Below are 23,508 nucleotides of genomic sequence, written 5' to 3' on the forward strand. Positions count from 1 at the left end.
CAGGGAAGCCATTGCTTTTGTTACTCTATGGTCTTCCATACAGTCCAAATCACTAAGACTTTCACATCTAGGTATATAAACCAGGCATTTCACATAGAGGTCTAAGAATAAAGCTATACATATTCACATACAATATATCCTTTGCATGTATCTCTTCCTCTCAGATTTGAGTTTCTAATGAAAAGCCAGTCAGATTATACTAGTCAAACCAAGAATAACATTAAAAGTTTCAAGCTGAATTGGGGAAAAAAAAACTTCGTATATCATATTATATAATATTTACATAATCAATGATAAACATTGCCCTGTATTATTAATACATTCTTTTAAAAAAGACTTTATACCATAATGAATAACGTTTGTTGTTTTTAATTAAATACAGCAATTTCTATGAAAATTTGGATACTGGGTCCTTATTCATAAACCCACTAATACTCTATAAAAACATTATTTTACGAGAATAAAGTTACTTTGGCTAACTAGGGACACATAAACTGCCATACAGGACAACTACTACAACCTGGAGAACTAAAGCACAAGTAAGTATCTACAGTGACCTATCAAGAGCTTTCCTCTTACTATCTAAAAATCATAAACTTTCTTATAATTGTTAATAGAAAAAAACTGCTCCATAATTACATAGGTTTTTAAAGTATTAAGTAAGATATCCTATAAGCACAAAATCTGAACAATGAAAATTCATAAAATATCACCCTCAGAACATATGCCTTATAGTAGAATTACATATAAATATTAACATATTGAAAACAAAAACTCTTACCTTTTGATCAGGCAGGTTGAAGAGGAATTCTCTGTCAAAACGACCAGGTCTCCTGAGTGCAGGATCTATAGAGTCAAGTCTGTTTGTAGCACCAATAACAACAATTTCACCCCTATTATCTAATCCATCCATAAGAGCAAGGAGGGTTGATACTATAGAGCTGTAAAATAATTTTCAGGCAAAATTTTAAAAAAGAATTGTAAACACTGCTGCTTACGATAACTTTTATCAGTCTTTTTTTTTTTTTTTTTTTGAAATGGAGTGTCACTCTGTTGCCCAGGCTGGAGTGCAGTGGTGCGATCTTGGCTCACTGCAACCTCTGCCTCCTGGGTTCAAGTGATTCTCCTGCCTCAGCCTCCCAAGTAGCTGGGACTACAGGTGCACTCTACCATGCCCAGCTGATTTTTGTATTTTTAGTAGAGATGGGGTTTCACCATATTGGTCAGGCTGGTCTCGAACTCCTGACCTCAGGCAATCCACCTGCCTTGGCCTCCCAAAGTGCTGGGATTACAGACATGAGCCACAGTGCCCGGCTTATCAGTCTTTAATGATAACAAAATAACTGCAGCATGATTATATTTTAATGCAGGATCAAGTTATTTACAAAAATTATTTTCAAAGGCATTCAGAAAATACAGTAGACACCTAAACCTTGGCAACCAAAAAAAAAAAAAAAATGAACTTCATCAAAATTAAAAACTTTTCTGCTTCAAAGGATACTATTAAGAAAGTAAAAATATAACCTAAGAATATTTGTAAATCATACATTTGATAATATATATAATAAACAATTACAACTGAACAACTAAACAATACAAAGACAAATAATAAAATTTTAAAGTAGGCAAAAAGGGCCAGGCGCAGTGGTGCAATGCCTATAATCCCAGCACTTTGGGAGGCCAAGGCGGGTGGATTGCTTGAGCCCAGAAGTTTGAGATCAGCCTGGGAAACACAGCAAGACCCCATCTCTCAGTAAGAAAAATATTTTTTAATAATTAGGGAAAAAATTTGTATAGACATTTCTCCAAAGACGATATACAAAACCACATCAATAGTCATTGAGCATAAGCAAATTAAACCAAATGAGATGCCACTTCAAAACCACCAGGATGACTATAATCAGACAGACAGATAATTAACAGCTTTTGATGAGGATGTAGAGAAGTTGGAACACTCATACACTGACTGATTGATGGGAATGTAAAATGATGTTCCTCTTTGGAAAAAGAGTATTGTAGTTCCTCTGTTAAACATAAGAGTTATCAAATGATCCAGCAATGTCCACAAAAAAAAACTTTTACACGAATGTTCACAACAACACTTTTCATAATAGCCAAAAAAGTGGAAGAAACCCAAATGCCCATCAACTGATAAATAAGTAGAATAAATGTGGTATATCCATACAATGGAATAATATTCCTCAATAAAAATAAATGAAGTACGAACAGCTAAAACAATATGGATGAATCTTGAAATCATTTTGCTAAAGAAGCTAGACACAAAAGGCCACGTATTGTATGATTCCATGTATACAAGATATCCCAAACAGGCAAATCTATAGAAAAACAAAGTATATTAGAAGTTGCCTAGAGCTTGGAAGGATGAGGGGAAGGTTGGGAGTGATGGCTAAAGGGTTTAAGGTTTCTGGGTGATGAAAACGTTCTAAAATTTATTGTAGTGATGGTTACACAACTTTGTAAATATACTGAAAGTCATTGAACTATGCAGTTTAAATGAGTGAACTAAGCTGGGCACGCTGGCTGACACCTATAATCCCAGCACTTTGGGAGGCTGAGGCAGGTGGATTGTCTGAAGTCAGGAATTCGAGACCAGCCTGGCCAACATGGTGAAACCCCATCTCTACTAAAAATACAAAAATTAGCTAGGCGCAGTGACAGGCACCTGTAATCCAGCTACTTGGGAGGCTGAGGCAGGAGAATCACTTGAACCCGGGAGACGGAGGTTGCAGTGAGCTGAAGTCGCACCATTGTACTCCAGACTGGGTGACAAGAGCGAAACTCCATCTCGGAAAAAAAAAAAAAATGAGTGCACTGTACAGCTGTTACTATGGAGCCCTTGTGGGGGTCGCTTTTCTGGCTGGAAACCTGTGGCTGGTGGCACCTCTGCCTCAGTTTTGCTTAGACCTGCTGGGCTCATTCTGTCCACTCAACCTGACTGCGCTCGGCTCACACTACTAGCCTATATCCCATGCCTGCCAGGGGCAAGCCAGGCATGGGGCAGCAAGGGGTGTTTGAGTGAGCAAGTGTGAGGTGCAGCCACTGCGCACAGTCTGGCATGCCGGCTAATGCAGCAGGGCAGGCAGCTCCAGGTATTGGCACAGGTGCTGGCTCTCTGTGAGGCTGTGGCTGGACCAGGCTCACTGCAAGCAGCTTCTATGGCTGCCACTGGGGAACGTGGCGGTTCCTGGAAGCTTGCAGACTCCAGGGACCACAGGGCCCCAAAGTCACAGCCCTGGCTCGGGGAGCTCCCAAGTCTCAGCTCCCTGAAGAGTTGCAGCTCTTCTCTCCTCTTCACCCACAAAATGGCGAGCAAGGGGCATGTTTCAGCCCTGTTTGTATTACAGCTTTTTCAGCCCTGCCATTTGACAGGTCCCAAGTTCTTGTCCTGCATCCAGGAAGAACAAGGTATGCAGAAAAGTGGAGGGTGAGCAAGGCGAAGAGGAGCTTTATTGAGTGACAGAATAGTTCAGAAGAGATCCTGGAGTGGGCAGCTCCTCTCCACAGGCAGGTCGTCATGTTGAGTGTTCAGCTCTCAGCACAGAGGAGGTCCTGGAGTGGGTAGCTCCTCTCTGCGGTTGGTCATCCCGACATCTGCAGCTCTCAGCAGAGAGGTGGCCCTGGAGGGGGTAGCTCCTAACTGCAGTTGGTCTTCCTGATGTCCATTTAGCTCTAGCTGAGCCGGGGCGTTTCTGGGACTCAGAGGGAAAGAAGTGCACACCAACTGGTCCACGGGTGGCCATGGGCAGGCCCAGAAAAGGCATCACAACTTCCCACTCCAGTCTGTGGGACTGGCAGCCCAGCCCCCAACCTTCAGGCCCTCCGTAGCCTGAAGGTGGGTCTCACCAGGGACCCGCCCCCTTCTGCCCAGGAGCTTTGTCTGCCTCCTGCTGCCATTTATGGTGTCCAAGCTGTTCGTGCCAAGGGGTGCCTGCAGGCCACTGCCAAGCTGCCCTCAGCCACCCCCTCAGCTTCCCTCCCATGCTCATCAGCACCCAAAGTCTGGAGGGGGCTGAGGCAGCAGGGGGTTGGCATGCAGCACTAACCCCAAGAGTGCACACAACCATCCAGACTGCAACAACGCCCAGGCTTGGCCCCAACCTTGCTCCAAGATCAGAGCAGGCGCCGGAGTAGGAAGAGGCCAGGCAGTGGAAGCAGACACTTCTGGGCCTGCGGGGACAAGGGAGGCCTTCCCAGACCCCCAGAGTGCAGGAATGCCAGGCTCCACAGTCATGACTTGGGCAGCTGTAGCTGCACCCAGAGGGCAGGACTCCTGCCTGCTCCCAGGCCCCTGCAAGAGCACAAGGAAGCCCAGGTCCACAGCCACAACTTGCAGCTGCACCCAGGGAGCTCCCATCCCACCAACTTAAAAGGGGTGGGATTCCCATTTGTCCCCAGCTTCCACCAGCTCTGTGGAATGTGCAGCCCCGGCTACACCTCCCCACTACAGCAGGTATGATGACAGTGGCCACTCCAGATGGGCTGCTGCTGCCATCACTGTGAACTGTATCTCAATAAACCTGTTTTTCTTAAAAGAAAAAAAATACAATAATTTGTTTTAAATAGATAGCAATCTAGCGGGGGTTTAAATGTCTGGAAATGTATATGACATTTAGTTTCTTTTATATTAGATTTGCATTATCGTTATACTTTTGGACAAATTCTTTAGAATGGCTACCACTTTATGTTCAACTCAAAATTATTTTCTACGTATTTTAGAGAAGTTTTTGAAAAGTATGACTTAAACATTTCTGAATATAAGCGTTTCATGTCTAATTATAACAGAAACTGTAGTTCTAGTAACAATGTTCTTTCTAGTGTTTTCCAACTGCTCTCATTTCTAGTCCTTTACTCTTATTGCTAACACCTGCCTGAAATAACTTCTCCAATATGTTCAACATGTTAAAGAAATCATTCTCCTTCCCAAACATACTGCTCTAGCTGTGTCTCCAAAATCTATAAGTGGAATCAAAACGCTAGATATCCAGTGTATGTGTGAAGGAAGGATGTGTGATTCTTCTTTTCAAATTGAATAACTGAAAATTAGTGACCTAGGTTTCCCATTCAAGATATAAAGGGGGTGAGGAGTATAAGTAGCCTCAAATATAAATTCATATTTAACCTCCAATTTTTCCTTAGTAGCTTCCAATTACAGACTGGCATTTCAAGTGTTTGTTGGAATTTACCTGCATTTTTAAGTGTCTTGTAACTGAAAAGTCTTCAGATGATAGTCTCAGACGTGGCCAGAAACAGAATTACAATCTAACTTAAATTATACCAAAAGTTGTCTTTAAAAGAAAAAAAAAACTGAATGGCCAACCCTTGGATCAAAATCCTTTAGCAACTCCTATGATGTAGGGAAATTAAAAGTCCAAACTATTTGACACGATATTCAAGGCCTACTTGCTTGTCCCAAATTCTCTTTCCTACATTATCTTCTAAAAGTGTTGTTTCACCTTTCAAATATAGATCTAAAATCCAATGAAATTAATTGTACTGTATGGTGTGTAGAGGAATCCAGGTTTTTTTCCCACCAAAGAGATATCCAATTTTCCCAGCATTATTTATAGAAAAGGTCATCTTTTCCTAACAGCATCTGCACTGCCTCTTTTACCATAAATTAGGCATCCATATGTGTGTGCATTTATTTATGGCTCTGGGCTCCGTTCCATTCATCTATTTGTCTAGTCTTCTGCCAATATCAAATTTTCTTAACCCTAAGAGGCCTTAATGACTAGTAGAGCAAGTGTTCCCACCTTATAGAAGAAAAGGTAATTGGAAAATATTTCTTTCCATTTATTTAATCTTTAATGTTTGCCAATCAAGTTTTAATATTTTCTGCATACACGTAACATGAGACTTCTTAGACTTACTCATAGAAACTTTTTGCTAATGAGATTGCAAATAGTAACTTTTCATTTTTACACAATTACTAGCAACAAAAATACAAAATTTGTTTATATTGATTGGTCTAAACTTCCTAACATCTATCTACAGATTGCTTTGCAATTCCTACATACATAATTGCATCATCTACAAATGATAAGAGTATTGTTTTTCCCTCTTCAATATGCATACCTCGTATAGCTTTGTCTGCAACAACGCCCAGGCTTGGCCCCAACCTTGCTCCAAGATCAGAGCAGGTGCCAGAGTGGGGAGAGGCCAGGCAGTGAAGCAGACACTTCTGGGCCTGCAGGGAAAAGGGAGGCCTTCCCAGACCCCCAGAGTACAGGAATGCCAGGCTCCACAGTCATGACTTGGGCAGCTGTACTGCACCCAGAGGGCAGGACTCCTGCCTGCTCCCAGGCCCCTGCAAGAGCACAGGGAGGCCCAGGTCCACAGCCACAACTTGGGCGATCTATAGAACAGTATAGATATATACTGTGATCTATAGAATGTATTGGTCAGAAGTGTTCATAGCAAAACAAACACACTTGTCATATTCCCCATGTTATAAGAAAAGGTTTCATGTTTGAACATTAAGTCTGTTTGTTGTAAGTTTTTCTGTAGCTACCTTTAAGGAAACACTTTATATTCCTTGTTCTCTAAGATGAAGACTTTATTATGACTAAGTATTGAATTGTATCAAACATTTCTTCCACATCTATTGAGGTGATCCTCTTGATTTTTCTATAATATGAAAATGTGATAAATTAACATTAACTGACTTCTCTCATATTAAATAAACCTCGTATATTTGAAATAAAATCAATTTAGTCATAATATATTATCCTTTTTATATCTTCCTGATGTAAAGCTCTACCAATCTGTTTAGGATTTTTATATACATGTTCACAAGTGACACTGGGTTCCAATGAATTTTCTCATACCAAGTTTTATGAAGGTATAATTGACATACAAAACCCCGCACATATTTAAAGTATACATTTTGTTAAGTGTTGAAGTATGTATACCCTGTGGAACCATCACCACAACTAAAATAAGTTAACATATCCATTATGTTCTTCCTCATACTCCTTAGTTCTCCATCCATACTGACCCTCCTTGTCCTCTTTTACCCAACCCCTGGGGAACCATTCATCTGTATTCTGTCACTACAGATTACTTTGCATTACTTAAAATTTTATATACATGGGATCATACAGTAAGTACTCTTCTTATTCCTGGATTCTTACATTCGGCATATTCTGAGATTCATCTATGTTACTCGTATGATAATAGTTTATTCTTTTTAACTGCTAAGTAATATTCCATTATATGGATATACCACAATTTATTTATCCATTCATATATTGATGGCCACCTGGATTGTTTTCAGTTCTGGGATATTACCAAAAACCTGCTATAAACATTGACATACAAGTCACAGAATTTTCCCCTATGTTTTTTCTAAAAGATCTCCTTTCACCTCTTAAGCTTAGGCCTTTATGCTCTTAATCTTTGATGTCTTAAAAAACCAAAACATTACATTTTGCATTCCTAATATTGCTTATCTGTCTTCTTTTTATCATGACCAAGCATGCCAGAGGTTTATCAGTTTTTTCAAAGAACCAACTTTATTAGTTTTTTTCAAAGAACCAACTTTTGGCCTCCTTGATTTCTACTATATCTTTGTTTTCAGTTCACATATTGTTGGGTATGATTTTTGTCTTTACAACACAGGTCATTTAGACTTTGGAGCTATAGTTCTTAATTATGAACATAAAATTATCTGCTTATCTTTTTTGTTATTTTTCTGTTTTGCATATTACCAAACTTTAGAAAATTAGTTAAAATGTGCTTTAAGGCACAATACAGGATCAGTTTTCATAAACCTGGTATATGTTTGAAAAGAGTGTCCATTCTATATGTCTTAGATAAGAATGTCCATTAGATCAGATTCTTGAAATGTGGTGGTTCAAATTAATCTATAGAGCATTAAATGATTTTTTTGCTCAGCCTGATCTATCAATTACTGAGAGATGCACAGGATCTCTCCCACAATGATTATCAATTTGACTCTTCTACCTCATAGTTCTGTCAATTTTTGTTTTACATAGTTTGAACTGTAGTTATTAGGGAATTACAGATTTTAAATTGTTACTTTTAAGACAGGGTCTCACTCTGTCATCCAGGATGGAGTGCAGTGGCACGATCATGGTTCACTGCAGCTTCGACCACCCAGGCTCAAGCAATCCTCCTACTCAACCTCCTGAGTAGCTAGGACTACAGGCATGCACTACCAAGTATGGCTGTTTTTTTTTCTTTCTGTATATATGGGTTCTCATTATGTTGCCCAGGCTGGTCTTGAACTCCTGGGCTCAAATGATCCTCCTACCCTTAGCCTCCCAGAGTGCTGGGATTATAGGCATGAGCCACCATGCCTGGCCTAATTGTTATATCTTCTAGTAAACTGAAACTTTTATCATTATAAGATTTCCTTTTTATATGCACAGTAATGCTTTCTGATTTATGGTCTATTTTGTCTAAAATTAATGTAGCAACACCAACTGTTAGTATTTATGTGATATAATTTTATACTATTTAATGGATTTACCTATTGTGGACATTTCATATAAACAGAATCATACAATGTGTGGCCTTTTGTGTCTGGCTTATTCCACATAGTATAACATCTTCAAGATTCATCCATGGTGTGGCATGTGCCAGAATTTTTCTTTTCTTTGTGGAGGGATGGGGTCTCACTCTGTTGCCCAGGCTGGAGTACGGTAGTATCATCACAACACACTACTGCCTTGACCTTCTAGGCTCAAGCAATCCTCCCATCTCAGCCTCCCAAGTAGATGGGACCAGAGATAAAGGTCACAACACCCAGCTAATTTTTTTTAGTATTTGTAGAGACACTACCTCGTTATGCTGCCCAGGCTGATCTCAAACTTCTAGGCTCAAGCAATTCTCCCACCTTGGCTTCCCAAACTGCTGGAATTACAAGTGTGAGCCACCACACCCATCCAGAAGTGCATTCCTTTTTAAGGCTGAATAATATTTCATTGTATGGATATACCACATTTCATTTACCTATTCATTGGTTGATGGACATTTGGGTTATTTCTACTTTTTGGCTAGTGTGAGTAATGCTGCTATGAATATTTGTTTTTGTGCTATTTCTTTCCACTATTTTACTTCGAATCTTTTTGTATCCTCACATGTAGATGTCTTGATTATAAACAAAACATCATTATTATTTTGTTTTTTTGACAATCTGACAATCTTTGTCTTTTAACAAGAACATTTACTCCCCTTATATTTCAGGTCATTATTGATATATTTGGGTTTAAATCTATAATCATATTTTGTGCTATTTTCCCCATTGGTTATATGATTTCCCTCACTTCTCTTCTTGATTGTTTTTGGATTGACTTTTAAAAATTATTCTATTTTCCCCCACTAACAGTTTTGGAATTACACATTATGTTTCTATTTTACCAATGATTACTCTAGAAATTCAAACCTGCATACTGGATACCCAAGAGTTCTACTTGCAGGTTATAATAAAGACCCAATCAGAGCATCCCTCAGAAAACAACTACAAAGCCTATGTATTATAATACAGGAACATACACCTGACGTTTCTGGTGAGTAAACAGAGACAGATGGGTTCTGGTGGGAGTTCATGGTCACTCAGAGAATGGAAACATGGTGGGAGTTCTTAGTCACTTGGAGAAGAAAAAGTACGTTTCCTTCTCTCTAGCTTTTAGGCTGGGGACTAACTGCAGTGAGGGGGAGAGAGAATATGCAGTAGAGGTTCAGGGGGGTGCCTTATTAACTTTTCAGCATGAGAGTCTAGAAAAGAGAAGGTAGGAAGTTATTAATATTAAAGAATAAGGGTGATCACACAAGGGCAAGAGCTAGTAAGGACACTCCAAACTCAGTTTACCCAGATTTCTAGCTGGTCCTGAACAACAAAGCAGGGAGCAGACTCAAAGATCTAGCTAAAGACAAAAGGTCTCAAAGGAGATCAAAGCTCCCAGTCAAGAAACTGAATGCATTCTAAGCCTAACTCAGAAAATTGTCTCCTAAGAAAATGTGGCTCATAAAATAAAAATAACAGAATCCAGAGTCTCCAAAAACTAGCAATAACAATATCCAGGACACAATCCAAAACTGCCCAACAAATTAAGAATCAATAAAAGAACACGTTCTCAGGAGAAAAGAAAACCAAGTGGGTCTAACAGTGAGATAAACCAGATGTTGAAGCTAACACAAGATAATTTTAAAGCAACTATTGTAACTAAGCTCAATGAAATAAAATAAAACATGCTTAAATGCATGAAAATCACATTGGAAAAACAGAAACAATGAAAAACAAATGTAAGTCCTAGAACTGAAAAATACAATTTCCGAAATAAAAAAAATGTGTTGGATGAACATCACAAAATGGACATGACAAAGCAAAAATAAGTGAAGATTGACTAAAGACAGACAAATAAAAATTATCCAAGGTGAAAACAGAAGAGACTGAAAAATGACAAATTTGTAGATACAAAACGACAAGCACCATCAGAAAGAAAGCCACACAGAGGCATGTCATGGCTAAACTGTTGAAAGTAAAAGATATAGAGCAAGATATTGAAAGCAGCAAGAAAAAACCCAAGTATTACAAAATGTGGAAACAACAATCTAATTAATGGCTCTCCAATTATACGCTATGATGCAGGCAGATGGAATCCTGGCAGAGGCCAGCTAACTCACTAAGTGCAAGAGTTGGAGTTGAGATTCCAGGGAGAACAAGATGACTAGAGTCTACAGAAAGAGTACCACAGAGGAGACTGTTCCACAGAAAGAAAACTCAGGAAATGTGCAGAAAACTCCTCAGCTCTTCAATCAAATATAAATCAGTATATACATGTGATGAAACTACCCAAGGCTTGGGGAAAAAAAAACACTCAGAAGAACTAAAAGTAAGAGTACTCTACACTCACAGAGAACCAGGAATAGTGCCAGTTCCCACCCGCCGAACTGGTAAACCTCATGACTCACAGGTCATTGCCCGTGAATACACAAAAGGATACTGCATCAGTAGCAGGGAACAATTAGTCCTACACTGAGGGCTACTCAAGATCCATATCACAAATCTTGTTTTGGTTTTTGTTTTTTTGAGATAGAGTCTCACTCTGTCAACCAGGCTGGAGTGCAGTGGTGCCATCTCAGCTCGCCGCAACCTCCACTTCCTGGGTTCAAGTGATTTTCCTGCTTCAGCCTACCAAGTAGCGGGGATTACAGGCACCCGCCACCATGCCCAGCTAATTTTTTGTACTTTTAGTAGAGACAGCGTTTCACCATGTTGGCCAGGCTGGTCTCAAACTCCTGACCTCAGGTGATACAATCGCCTCGGCCTTCCAAAGTGCTGGGATTACTGGTATGAGCCACTGCGCCCAGCCGACAAATCTTAAAAGCAAGATTCCAAAGAATCACACTGTTTTCAAGTAGATTAACTGTGTCTCAAAAGGAAAAAAACAAAACAAAACACAACAAAACCACTTCAAGAATATCTACTTACAGAAACATAGCTAGCACTCAACAAGGTAAAATTTACATCTGGCATCCAATAAAAATTGCAAAGCATGCAATGAAACAGGAAAACACAATCCATGAGAAAAATCAATAAAATAAAACTAACCCAGAACTACAATATGAGAATTGGCAGACAAAGACATTAAAGTAGGCATTATAACTATATTCTAGATATTGAAAAGTTCTATATATATAGATGAAAACAGAAACATGAGGCAAAAACATAATGAATGGGATTAATAGCAGATTAGACATTTCAAAAGAAAAGATTAGTGAACTAAAAGTCACAGCAACAGAAACCAACCAAAATGAAACACAGAAAAGATAATTTAAAGCAAAATTAACAAAGTTTCAGCAAACTATGGGACAACATCAAGAAACTTAACATATGTGTAGTTAGAGGCCCAAAAGGAAAGAGGAGACAGGAGGTGGGGAGGACAGAAAAAATAATGAAGAAATAGCGGCCAAAAACTTTACAAGTTTGATGAAAAACACACCCAAGAAGTTCAATCCAAGAATGGGAAAAAGGGAGAAAACTCCACCAACATATATCATTAAATTGCACAAAACCAGTGAAGAAGGAAAAAAAAATTAAATGCAACCAGAAAAAAGATACATACAAAGAAACACAAATAGAAATAAAAGCAGAATTCATTACCGAAGCAACACAAATGAAAAGAAGGAAGATCATCTTCAAAGTATGGAAAGAAAAAGAAAAAAGTATCAACTTCAAATTCTATACCCAGAGAAAATACTCTTCAAAAACAAAGCCTAAGTTCTCAAAAAGTCAAACATAAAACTACCATACTGCCTAGCAGTTTCACTCCTTATCTCCACCCAAGAGCGATAAAAAATATATGTACTACACAAACACTTCCATTGAACATTCACAGTAATATTCATAATAGCCCAAACTGGAAACAACCTAAATGTCCATCCAGTGTGTTGTACAGTCATACAATAAGAATATTGTTCATCAATAAAAAAAGAACAAGGCCGGGCGCGGTGGCTCACGCCTGTAATCCTAGCACTTTGGGAGGCCGAGGCGGGCGGATCATGAGGTCAGGAGATTGAGACCATCCTGGCTAACACGGTGAAACCCTGTCTCTACTAAAAATACAAAAAATTAGCCAGGTCTAGTGGCAGGTGCCTGTAGTCCCCGCTACTCGGGACTCTGAGGCAGGAGAATGGCGTGAACCCGGGAGGCGGAGCTTGCAGTGAGCCGAGATCCCGCCACTACACTCCAGCCTAGGCAACAGAGTGAGACTCCATCTCAAAAAGAAAAAAAAAAAGGAAAGAAAGAACAAAATACTGACCCATACTATATCATGGATGTTCCTCAAAACCATTATACTTAGCAAAAAAAGCCAGACACGAGAAACCATAGTATATGATTTTAATAACACAAAATGTCTAGAAAAGGCCAATCTATACAGAGATTAGATTAGTGGCTGGCTGTGGGCAGGAAAAGGAATTTACTGTAAACGGGCATGCTGGATTTTTTTTTTTCTGAGACAGGATCTCACTCTCTCACCCAGGTTAGAGTGCAGCGGTACAATCAAAGCACACTGCAGCCTTGACCTCCCGGGCTCAAGCAATCCTCCCATCTCAGCCTCCCTAGTAGTTGAGACCACAGGCGTGCACCACCACACCCAGCTAATTTTTGTAGTTTTTGTAGAGACCAGATTTCACAGTGTTGGCCAGGCTGGTCTCAAATTCCTGGGCTCAAGCGATCTGCCTGCCTCAGCCTCTCAAAGTGCTGGAATTACAAGCATGAGTCACCACACCCAAACTCATGCTGGATCTTATTAGGGGTAAAAAGATGTTTTAAAATTGATTTATATCAATAGTATTACCACTTCGTTGAGGTACTCTAAAAATTACTATAACTATACACTTGAAATGAGTAAATTTTATAACATAAATATACCTCAATAAAGCTGTTTTGGCCAGACGCAGGGGGTTATGCGGGCAGATCACTTAAGCCCAGGAGTTTGAGACTAGCCTGGGCAACCTGGTGAAACCTTATCACTACTAAAAATTCAAAAAGTGGCCGGGCACAGTGGTTCACGCCTGTAATCCCAAACTTTGGGAGGCTGAGGCAGGTGGATCACAAGGTCAGGAGTTCGAGACTAGCCTGACCAATATGATGAAACCCTGTCTCTACTAAAAAATAAAAAAATTAGCCAGGCGTAGTGGTGCATGCCTGTAGTCCCAGCTACTTGGGAGGCTGAGGCAGGAGAATCACTTGAACCTGGGAGGCGGAGGTTGCCATGAGCAGAGATTGTGCCACTGCACTCCAGCCTTGGCAACAGAGCAAGACTCCATTTCAAAAAAAAAAAGTTAGGTGGGTACAGTGGCACACACATCTGTGGCCCCAGCTATTTGGGAGGCTAAGGTGGGGGGATCAGTCGAGGCTACAGTGAGCCATGATTATGCCACTGCAGTACAGCCTTGGTGAAGGGAATGAGATCCTGTCTCAAAAACAAAACTGTTTTTTCGTTTTTTTGTTTTTTGTTTTTTAATGTGTTTTCGGCCAGATGCGGTGGTTCACACCTGTAACCCCCGCACTTTGGGAGGCCGAGGCGGGTGGATCACGAGGTCAGGAGTTCGAGACCAACCTGGCCAATATGGTGAAACTGCATCTCTACTTAAAAAAATACAAAAATTAGCCAGGCGTGGTGGCACGCACCTGTAGTACCAGCTACTCAGGAGGCTGAGGCAGGAGAATCGCTTGAAACCGGGAGGCAGAGGTTGCAGTGAGCCGAGATCGCACTACTGCACTCTGACCTGGGCAACACAGTGAGACTTCATCCCAAAAAAAAAGGTGTTTTCAGATATGGAAAAGCCAAAAGAACTTGTCACTTGCAGGCCCACACTGTAAGAAACATATGCATAAAGAAACTGATACCAAATGGAAATATGAACATCTACAAAAGAATACAGAGCACCAGAAATGGTAAGTATAATAAATATTTAAGATATTTTCATTTACCTTTCTTCAAAAGTTTTTTTTTTTTTTTTTTTTTGAGACAGAGTCTCGTTCATCACCCAGGCTGGAGTGCAGTGGCGCGATCTCAGCTCACTGCAAGCTCCACTTCCCAGGTTCACGCCATTCTCCTGCCTCAGACTTCTAAGTAGCTGGGACTACAAGCGTCCGCCACCACGCCCGGCTAAGTTTTTGTATTTTTTTTTTAGTAGAGACGGGGTTTCACCATGTTAGCCAGGATGGTCTCGATCTCCTGACCTCATGATCCGCCCGCCTCAGCCTCCCAAAGTGCTGGGATTACAAGTGTGAGCCACCGCACCCGGCCTACATTTCTTCAAAAGGTTTTAAAGTTTTAAAAATAAAACGTATGAGGCCGGGCACAATGGCTCACGCCTGTAATCCCAGTACTTTGGTAGGCCAAGGCAGGCAGATCACTTGAGCTCAAGAGCTCAAGACCCTGTCTCTACTAAAAATACAAAAATTAGCCGGGCATGGTGGCGTACACCTGTAATTCCAGCTACACAGGAGGCTCAGGCAGGAGAATCACTTAAACCCAGGAGGTGGAGATTGCAGTGAGCCGAGACTGCGCCAATGCACTCCAGCCTGGGTGCCACAGCGAGACTCTGTCTCAAAAAATAAAAATGTATGACAATAGCACAAACCTCAGGAGAAGAAAAATGCAAGTATACTATTTCAAGGTTCCCATATTGTATATGAAATGGTCTATCATCAATTAAAGGTAGATGGTTACAAGTTAAAGACATATACCATAAACTCTAAAGTTACTACGAAAATAATAAACAGTAATGGCTAATAAGCCAGCAATGGAAACAAACTGGAATCATAAAAAATACTCAACTAATCCAAAAGAAGGTGGAACAATAGGAAAAGGAAAACAAGAATCAGATAGCCTAATAGAAAATCATCTAGATGATAAATTTAAACCTAACCATATCAACGATCACAATAAATGTGTAAGTGTCCATTTTGAAGGAAATGGTATTTTCATTGTCTTGATTGTAGTTATGGCTTCACAAGTACATATGTATGTTAAAGCCTTCCAAGTTTTACTCTTTATCAATGTCAGTATTGTGTACATATGTATCATATATATTTCATGTCAATTATACCTCAATAAAGCTCTTTTTAAAAATCAATAGCAAAATTGAGACCCTAAAAAAAAACTTTCAAAGTTTCAAAGTGTTTTTTTTTTTTTTTTTTTTTTTTGAGACAGAGTCTCGCGCTGTGTCACCCAGGCTGGAGTGCAGTGGCGCGATCTCGGCTCACTGCAAGCTCCGCCTCCCAGGTTCAGGCCATTCTCCCGCCTCAGCCTCCGAGTAGCTGGGACTACAGGCGCCCGCCACCACGCCCGGCTAGTTTTTTGTATTTTTAGTAGAGACGGGGTTTCACCATGTTAGCCAGGATGGTCTCGATCTCCTGACCTCGTGATCCGCCCGCCTCGGCCTCCCAAAGTGCTGGGATTACAGGCTCGAGCCACCGCGCCCGGCCTCAAAGTGTTTTTTAAAAAGGCAAAAAAGAAACAGAAAAAGAGCAGACACAAATAGGAAATGCAAATGCAATGATCCCCAATTCAAATATATTAATAATTACATTAAACACTGACTAAACAAATTAAAATTAAGAGACAGTGCAATTAAGAAAATAAGACCCAACTTTATACAGTCTATGAACAAGACAGGTTGAAAGCAAGTTAATGGCAAAAAACATACCACACAAACATCATGAAGTCTAGAATAGGTGAATTATTATCTGATAAAAATAGATTTCAAAATTAAGTGCATTATGAGATAAACATGGACATTTCATAATATAGGAAAGCAATATCAACATAAAGACGCAATAAATGTGTATGAAACTAATATAAAATTTCAAAATATGTGAGACAAAAACTGGCAGAATTAAACGGACAAAGAAACAATTCATCATAGCTGGACATTTTAACATACTTGTCTCTGCAATCAATAGAATTAGACCAAAACATCTGTAAGAACACAGAAGAGGCCAGGCGCAGTGGCTCATGCCTGTAATCCCAGCACTTTGGGAGGTCGAGTCAGGCAGACCACTTGAAGTCAGGAGTTCAAGACCAGCCTGGCCAACATGGTGAAACCTCATCTCTACAAAAATACAAAAATTAGCTGGGCATGGTGGTGCGTGCCTGTAATCCCAGCTACTCAGGGGGCTGAGGCAGGAGAATCACTTGAACCTGGGAGATGGAGGTTGCAGTGAGCCAGACAGAGCCACTGCACTCGAGCCTGGGCGACAGAGTGAGACTCTATCTCAAAAAAACAAAAAAAACAAAAAACAAGGAAAAAAACCCACAAAAGAGTCTGCATAACACTATTAACACCTTGTCTTATTTTATAATTATAGAACACTATGCCATAAATAGCAGAATACAAATTCACAGGACACACTGGGACATAAAGGAGAATGCAATAAATTTAAAAATGATTTTAATACAAAAAAAAATTAGCCAGGCATGGTGGCATGCACCTGTAGTCCCAGCTACTCAGGAGGCTGAGGCAGGAGAATGGCATGAACCCGGGAGGCGGAGCTTACAGTGAGCTGAGATCATGCCACTGCACTCCGGCCTGGGCGACAGAGCGAGACTGTCTCAAAAAAAAAAAAAAAAGAAAAGACTTTTTAAGAGTTATGATCTCTAGATCACAATAAAACTAAATTAGAATAACAATAAAATAATCAGGAAAAATAACCACAGCTATTTGTATATTAAATACACATCTAAATTAAATACACAATGATTGCGTCAAAGAAAAAATGACAAGAGAAACTGGAAATTATTTTGAACTGAATGACAGTGAATACATGTCAAAAACTGTGGGATATAGCTAAAGCATTGCTTAGAGGGAAATTTTACAGGTTTCAATGCATATATTAGAAAAAAAGAAAAGTTTCAATCAATTCCTAAGCTTCCATCTTAATCTGAAAAAGGGAGTTAAATTAAAAATAAACAGAAAAGACTTGGAAGACCTGAAATACGTATTGCTATATAAAAGAAGCCAATGTGAAAAAACTACATACTGTTTGATTCCAACTATATGACACTGTGGAAAAGGCAAAATTATGGAGATAGTAAAAAGATCAGGGGTTGCTGGGGAGAGAGGGATGGCTCTGCAGGGCACAAGAGAAGGAGGGATGAATGAATAGATAGAGCACAAAGGATTTGGGGGAAGTGAAAATATTTTGCATGATACTGTAAGAGCCGATACATGTCATTACACATTTGTTGAAACCCTAAAACTGCCTGCTATGAGTGGAATGTTTCTATTCCCCTAAAATTCATACATTGAAACCTAATCACCAAAGTAATGTTGTTAAGAGGTATTAAGAGTTAAGAGCTAAGGTGTTAAGAGTATTAAGAGGTGGAACCTTTAGGAGGTAATTAGGTCATAAGGGCAAAACTCTCATAAAGAGGATTCCTGCCTTCATAAAAGAGACCTGAAAAAGCTAGCTGGTCTTTTCTACCATTTAAGGACACAAGAGAAGTCATCAGAACCACAAAGCAGGTCCTCACCAGACACTAAATCTGCTGGCACCCTGATCTTGGACATCCCAGCCTCCAGAAATATGACAAATAATGTTCTGCTATTTCTAAGCTACCTAGTTTATAGAGATTTTTTGTTTTCCGAGACAGGGTCTCACTCTGTCACCTAGGCTGTAGTGCAGTAGCACGATCATGGCTCACTGCAGCCTTGACCTCCCTAGGCTCAAGTAATCCTCTCACCTCAGCCTCCCAAGTAGCTGGGACCAGAGGCACACCACACCCTACTAATTTTTGTACTTTTAGTAGAGACAGGGTTTCACCACATTGCTCAGGCTGGTCTCAAACTGCTGAGCTCAAGAGATCCACTGTCCTTGGCCTCCCAAAGTGCTGGAACTACAGGTGTGAGCCACTGTGCCCAGTAATGAATAGTCTATTTTTAAGACCATTTGTTAGAGCAGTTTAGGTTAACAGCCGAATTGAGAAGGAAATACAGAGAAATACAGAGACTTTTCATATGTCCCCCGTCTGCCCCTTGATATGTATACACATGCCTCAACAAAGTGGTGCACTTATTTCAACTGATGAACCTACAATGACACATCACAATCTACAAAGTCCACAGTTTACATTAAGGTTCATGCTTGATGATAAGGTTCTGTGAGTCTGGACAAAGAAATAATGACATGGATCCACTCTTACAATATAACACAGACTATTTTCACTGCCCTAAAAATCTTTTATACTCTGCCTATAAGTCTTCCTCAGTCTACTAATTTTTAAAAAAATAAGGAAAAAGGTAGTATAAAATTGGAAACAAAAATAATAGTGGAAAATCTATGAAAACAGAAGCTGTCTCTTTGGGAGGGAAAGGACCAATAAAATTGATAATCCTCTAGCCAGAATAATCAAGAAAAAAAAAAAAAAGGAGGGCTGGGTGCGGTGGCTCAAGTCTGTAATCCCAGCACTTTGGGAGGCCAAGGCAGGTGGCTCACCTGAGGTCAGGAGTTCAACACAAGCCTAATCAACATGGTGAAACTCTGTCTCTACTAAAAACACAAAAATTAGCTGGGCATGGTGGCAGGCGCCTGTAATCCCAGGTACTCAGGAGGCTGAGACAAGAGAATCACTTGAACCCAGGGGGTGGAGGTTGCAGTGAGCCGAGATCACGCCATTGCACTCCAGCATGGGTGACAGAGTGAGACTCCATCTCCAAAAAACCAAAAAACAAAAAATTCTAAAATTCAATCAAAATAATGTTCTACCTTAATAGAATACAGGAGAAATGCCGTATGATCAATTCAAAAGAGACAGGAAAAAAGTATATGTATGTTACAAAGTTCAGTACTCTATCCCAGTAAAATAAACTCTCACAGCAAACTAGGAATGTAGTGGAAATCCCTCAATGTAATAAAGGGCATTGATGAAAAACTTAGTTAAAATCACATTCAACGGTAAAAGTCTCAATGTTTTATAGCCAATGAAGAAACCAGGCAGTTATATCCATTATCACCATTATTATTTAACTCTGAATTCTAGCCAAAGTAAGAAAGAGAAATAAAAGACATAGATTGGAAAGGAAGAAGTAAAAGTATCTTTATGTGCAGATAAGGTATATGTATAAAACCGTAAGGAAACCACAAAATAGCTAACAGAACTAACAAATGAATTTAGCAAGGTTGTGGAAACAAAGTCTATAAACTCAATTGTATTTTTATAAATCAGCAGTAATCAATTAGAAAATAAATTTTCTTTTAAAACTCCATTTACATTAAATGAACAATAAAGTATTTAGGGATGATAAAAGATGCCTAAGATCCTTAGGCGAAAAACCATAAGACACAGGAAAAGGAAATTAAAGAATACCTAAATAAATGAACAGAATTACCATGTTCATAGACTGAAAGACGAATAAGGATGCAATTCTTCCCAAATAGATCGAAGGACTAAATGCAATCCCAAATAAATCCCAACAGTCTTTTCTAAAGAAACTGACAAGAGGCTTTAGAAATGTATATGGAAAGATAATAGATGACTACAACAATTTTGAAAAAGAACAAGGTTGGAAGACTTACATTAAAACGAACTAATGTAATGCAACATTAATCAAGACAGTGGTATAAGGATACACCTGTGGATCAATGGCATCAACTAACAAATCTAGGAATAGACACACATTTATATGGCCAATTTTTGACAAAGACGTGCCAAGAAGTTTAACAAAGTAAACTCTTCAATATATGGTTCTGGAACAAATGAGTATCTGTATAAAAAAACAGACTGGGCGTGGTGGCTCACGCCTGTAATATCAGCACTTTGGGAAGCTGAGGCAGGAGAATCACCTGAGGTCAGGAGTTGAAGACCAGCCTGGCTAACATGGTGAAAGATCATCTCTACTAAAAACACAAAAATTCATCAGGTGTGGTGGCACACACCTGTAATCCCAGCTACTCAGGAGGCTGAGGCACAATAATTGCTTGAACCTGGGAGGTGGAGGCTGCAGTGAGCTGAGATCGCACGACTGCACTCCAGCTTGGGCAACAGAGTGACACTCCATCTCAAAGGGGAAAAAAAAAAAGGCCAGGCACGGTGGCTCATGCATGTAATCACAGCACTTTGGGAGGCCGAGGCGGGCAGATCATGAGGTCAGGAGATCGAGACCATTCTGGCTAATACAGTGAAAACGTGTCTCTACTAAAAAATACAAAAAAATTAGCCGGGCATGGTGGCGGGCACCTGTAGTCCCAGCTACTCCAGAGGCTAAGGCAGAAGAATGTCATGAACCCAGGAGGCGGAGCAAGCAGTGAGAGCATTTCCTTTGAGCCGAGATCGCGCCACTACACTCCAGCCTGGGCGACAGAGCGAGACTCTGTCTCAAAAAAAAAAAAAAAAAAAAAAAGAATATCTGTATAACAAAATAAACTTCAGTCCACACCTTAAACTATCTACAAAAATTAACTCAAACATTCACCTATAATTGATACACAAACTTAAAATGAATCATTAACTTAAATATTAAGAGCTAACACTGGCTGGGCATGGTGGCTCACGCCTGTAAGCCAGCACTTTGGGAGGCCGAGGTGGGTGGATCACCTGAGGTCAGGAGTTCTAGACCAGCCTGGCCAACATGGTGAAACCCTATCTCTACTAAAAATACAAAAATTAGCCAGGTGTGGTGGCAAGCACCTGTAATCCCAGCTACTCAGGAAGCCGAGGCAGGAGAATGGCTTGAACCTGGGAGGTGGAGGTTGCAATGAGCCAAGATCATGCCATCGCACTCCAGCTGGGGGACAAGAGCGAGACTTCATCTCAAAAAAAAAAAAAAAAAAAGGCTAACACTATTAATATTTTCAAAGACAATATCCAATAAAAATTATTGCCACACTTATTTAGGCAATTTTTCTCAAGCAGAACACAAAAGGCACAGATATATTTTTTAAATCTACATGGTGGCTTTATCAAAATTAAAATCCTTGACTCTTCAAAAGTCCTAACTAAGCAAACAAAGATACAAAGCACGACACTGGAAAAAAATTTCAAAACAAAGACTGGGCCAGGGGTGGTGTCTCATGCCTGTAATCCCGGCACTTTGGGAGGCCAAGGCAGGCGGATCACTTGAGGTCAGGAGTTCAACACCAGTCTGATCAACATGGCAAAACCCTGTCTCTACTAAAAATACAAAATTAGCCAGGCATGGTGGCGCATGCCTGTAATCCCAGCTACTCGGGAGGCTGAGCCAGGAGAATCGCTTCAACCTGGGGCGTGGAGGTTGCAGTGAGCCGAGATTGCACCACTGCACTCCAACAGGGCAAAAGAGCAAGACTCTGTCTCAAAAAAAAAAAAAATACAAGGACAACAAGACACACAATCTACTTTCTGGTCTCAAAAAGTGGGGCAAAAGATTTTAACAGACATTTCACAAATGAAAATATATAAACGGGCAATAAACACAAAGATGCTCAATATCACTGGATGAATATTAAAGCTTAATATTATTTGTATTACTATTAATGCAAATTAAATCCATTACTGTACACCCACTAGGATGGCTAAAGTTAAAGACAGTTAACAACATCAATTGTTGGCAAGGATGAGGAACAACTCAAATTATCATACATTTTAGGAAAATAAAAATGGTAAAACCACTTTGGAAAACAATACAGTGTTACCTTACAAACTTAAACACCCATTTACCCTAGGCTCCAGAAATTCCTCTCTTAGGGATTTACCCAACAGAAAAGAAAACATGTCCACACAAAAACTTGTAAAGATGCTTTGAGAGGCCACGATGGAGGGCTCGCTTGAGACGAGGTGTCAGAAATCAACCAGGGCAACATAGCGAGACTCCATCTCTACAAAAAATACAAAAATTAGCCAGGTGGGGTAATGCATGCCTGTAGTTCTAGCTACTCGGGAGGCTGAGGCAGTAGGATCACTTGGGCCTAGAAGTTTGAGGTTACAGTGAAGTATGATCACACCATTGCACTCCAGCCTAGGTAAAAGAACGAGACCCAGTCTCTTAAAAATGCTTGGGGCACAGTGGCTCATGCCTGTAATCCCAGCACTTCGGGAGCCTGAGGTGGGTGGATCACAACGTCAGGAGTTCGCGACCAGCCTGGCCAATATGGTGAAACCCCGTCTCTACTAAAAATACAAAAAATTCGCCAGGCATGGTGGCGTGTGCCTGTAATCCCAGCTACTTGGGAGGCTGAGACAGGAGAACTGCTTGAACTCAGGAGGTGGAGGTTGCAGTGAGCCGAGATTGCGCCACTGCACTCTAGCCTGCGTGACAGAGTGAGACTCCGTCTCAAAAACAAAAAAAACAAAAACAAAAAAACTTCAGACCAGAATTATTTCAATTTGGGATCTTTTTCAGATTTTGGGATATTTGCATTATATTTACCAGTGGAGCTTCCCAAATCCCAAAATCCAAAACTGAAAAAGCTTCAATGAGCATTTCCTTTGAGTGTCATGTGAGCATTCAAAAAGTTTCAAATGTTGGAACATTTCAGATTTCAGATTTTTGGATTTAGGATGCCCAACCTGTAGTAGCATTATCATAATAGCTAAAAATAAAAGTAAAACAAATCTCCCATCAGATGGTACATTGAAAAATAGAGGTATACACACACACATATACATTAAGGAATACTACTGAGGAGTGAAAAAGAATAAAATATTAGCATACATGACATGGAGGCCAGGCACAGTAGCTCACACCTATAACCCCAGCACTTTGAGAGGCTGAGGTGGGCGGATCATTTGAGGTCAGGAGTTCAAGACCAGCCTGGTCAACATGGTGAAACCCATCTCTACTAAAAATACAAAAATTAGCCGGGCGTGGTGGTGGGTGCCTATAGTCCCAGTTACTCAGTAGGCTGAGGCAGGAGAATCACTTGAGCCCAGGAGGCAGACGTTGCAGTGATCAAGCCAACGCACTCCAGCCTGGGTGACACAGCGAGACTCCATCTCAAAAAAAAAAAAAAAAAAAAAAAAAAAAAAA

General features: G+C 40.2%; 1 protein-coding gene across 4 annotated transcripts in view; it reads right to left on the reverse strand.

Annotated features, from left to right (window-relative positions):
* ATAD2B (ATPase family, AAA domain containing 2B) overlaps window positions 1-23,508 on the reverse strand; it is a 175,188-nt gene that overhangs the window by 83,382 nt on the left and 68,298 nt on the right. For all 4 annotated transcript variants that reach the window (XM_025354788.1, XM_025354787.1, XM_025354786.1 and 1 more), the window contains one exon: window positions 782-941. In XM_025354788.1, the coding sequence (XP_025210573.1) occupies window positions 782-941 (160 nt within the window). The remainder of the gene's footprint in view (window positions 1-781; window positions 942-23,508) is intronic.

This window comes from Theropithecus gelada, chromosome 13 (genome assembly GCF_003255815.1).
Source record: "Theropithecus gelada isolate Dixy chromosome 13, Tgel_1.0, whole genome shotgun sequence".
Taxonomy (NCBI): domain Eukaryota; kingdom Metazoa; phylum Chordata; class Mammalia; order Primates; family Cercopithecidae; genus Theropithecus; species Theropithecus gelada.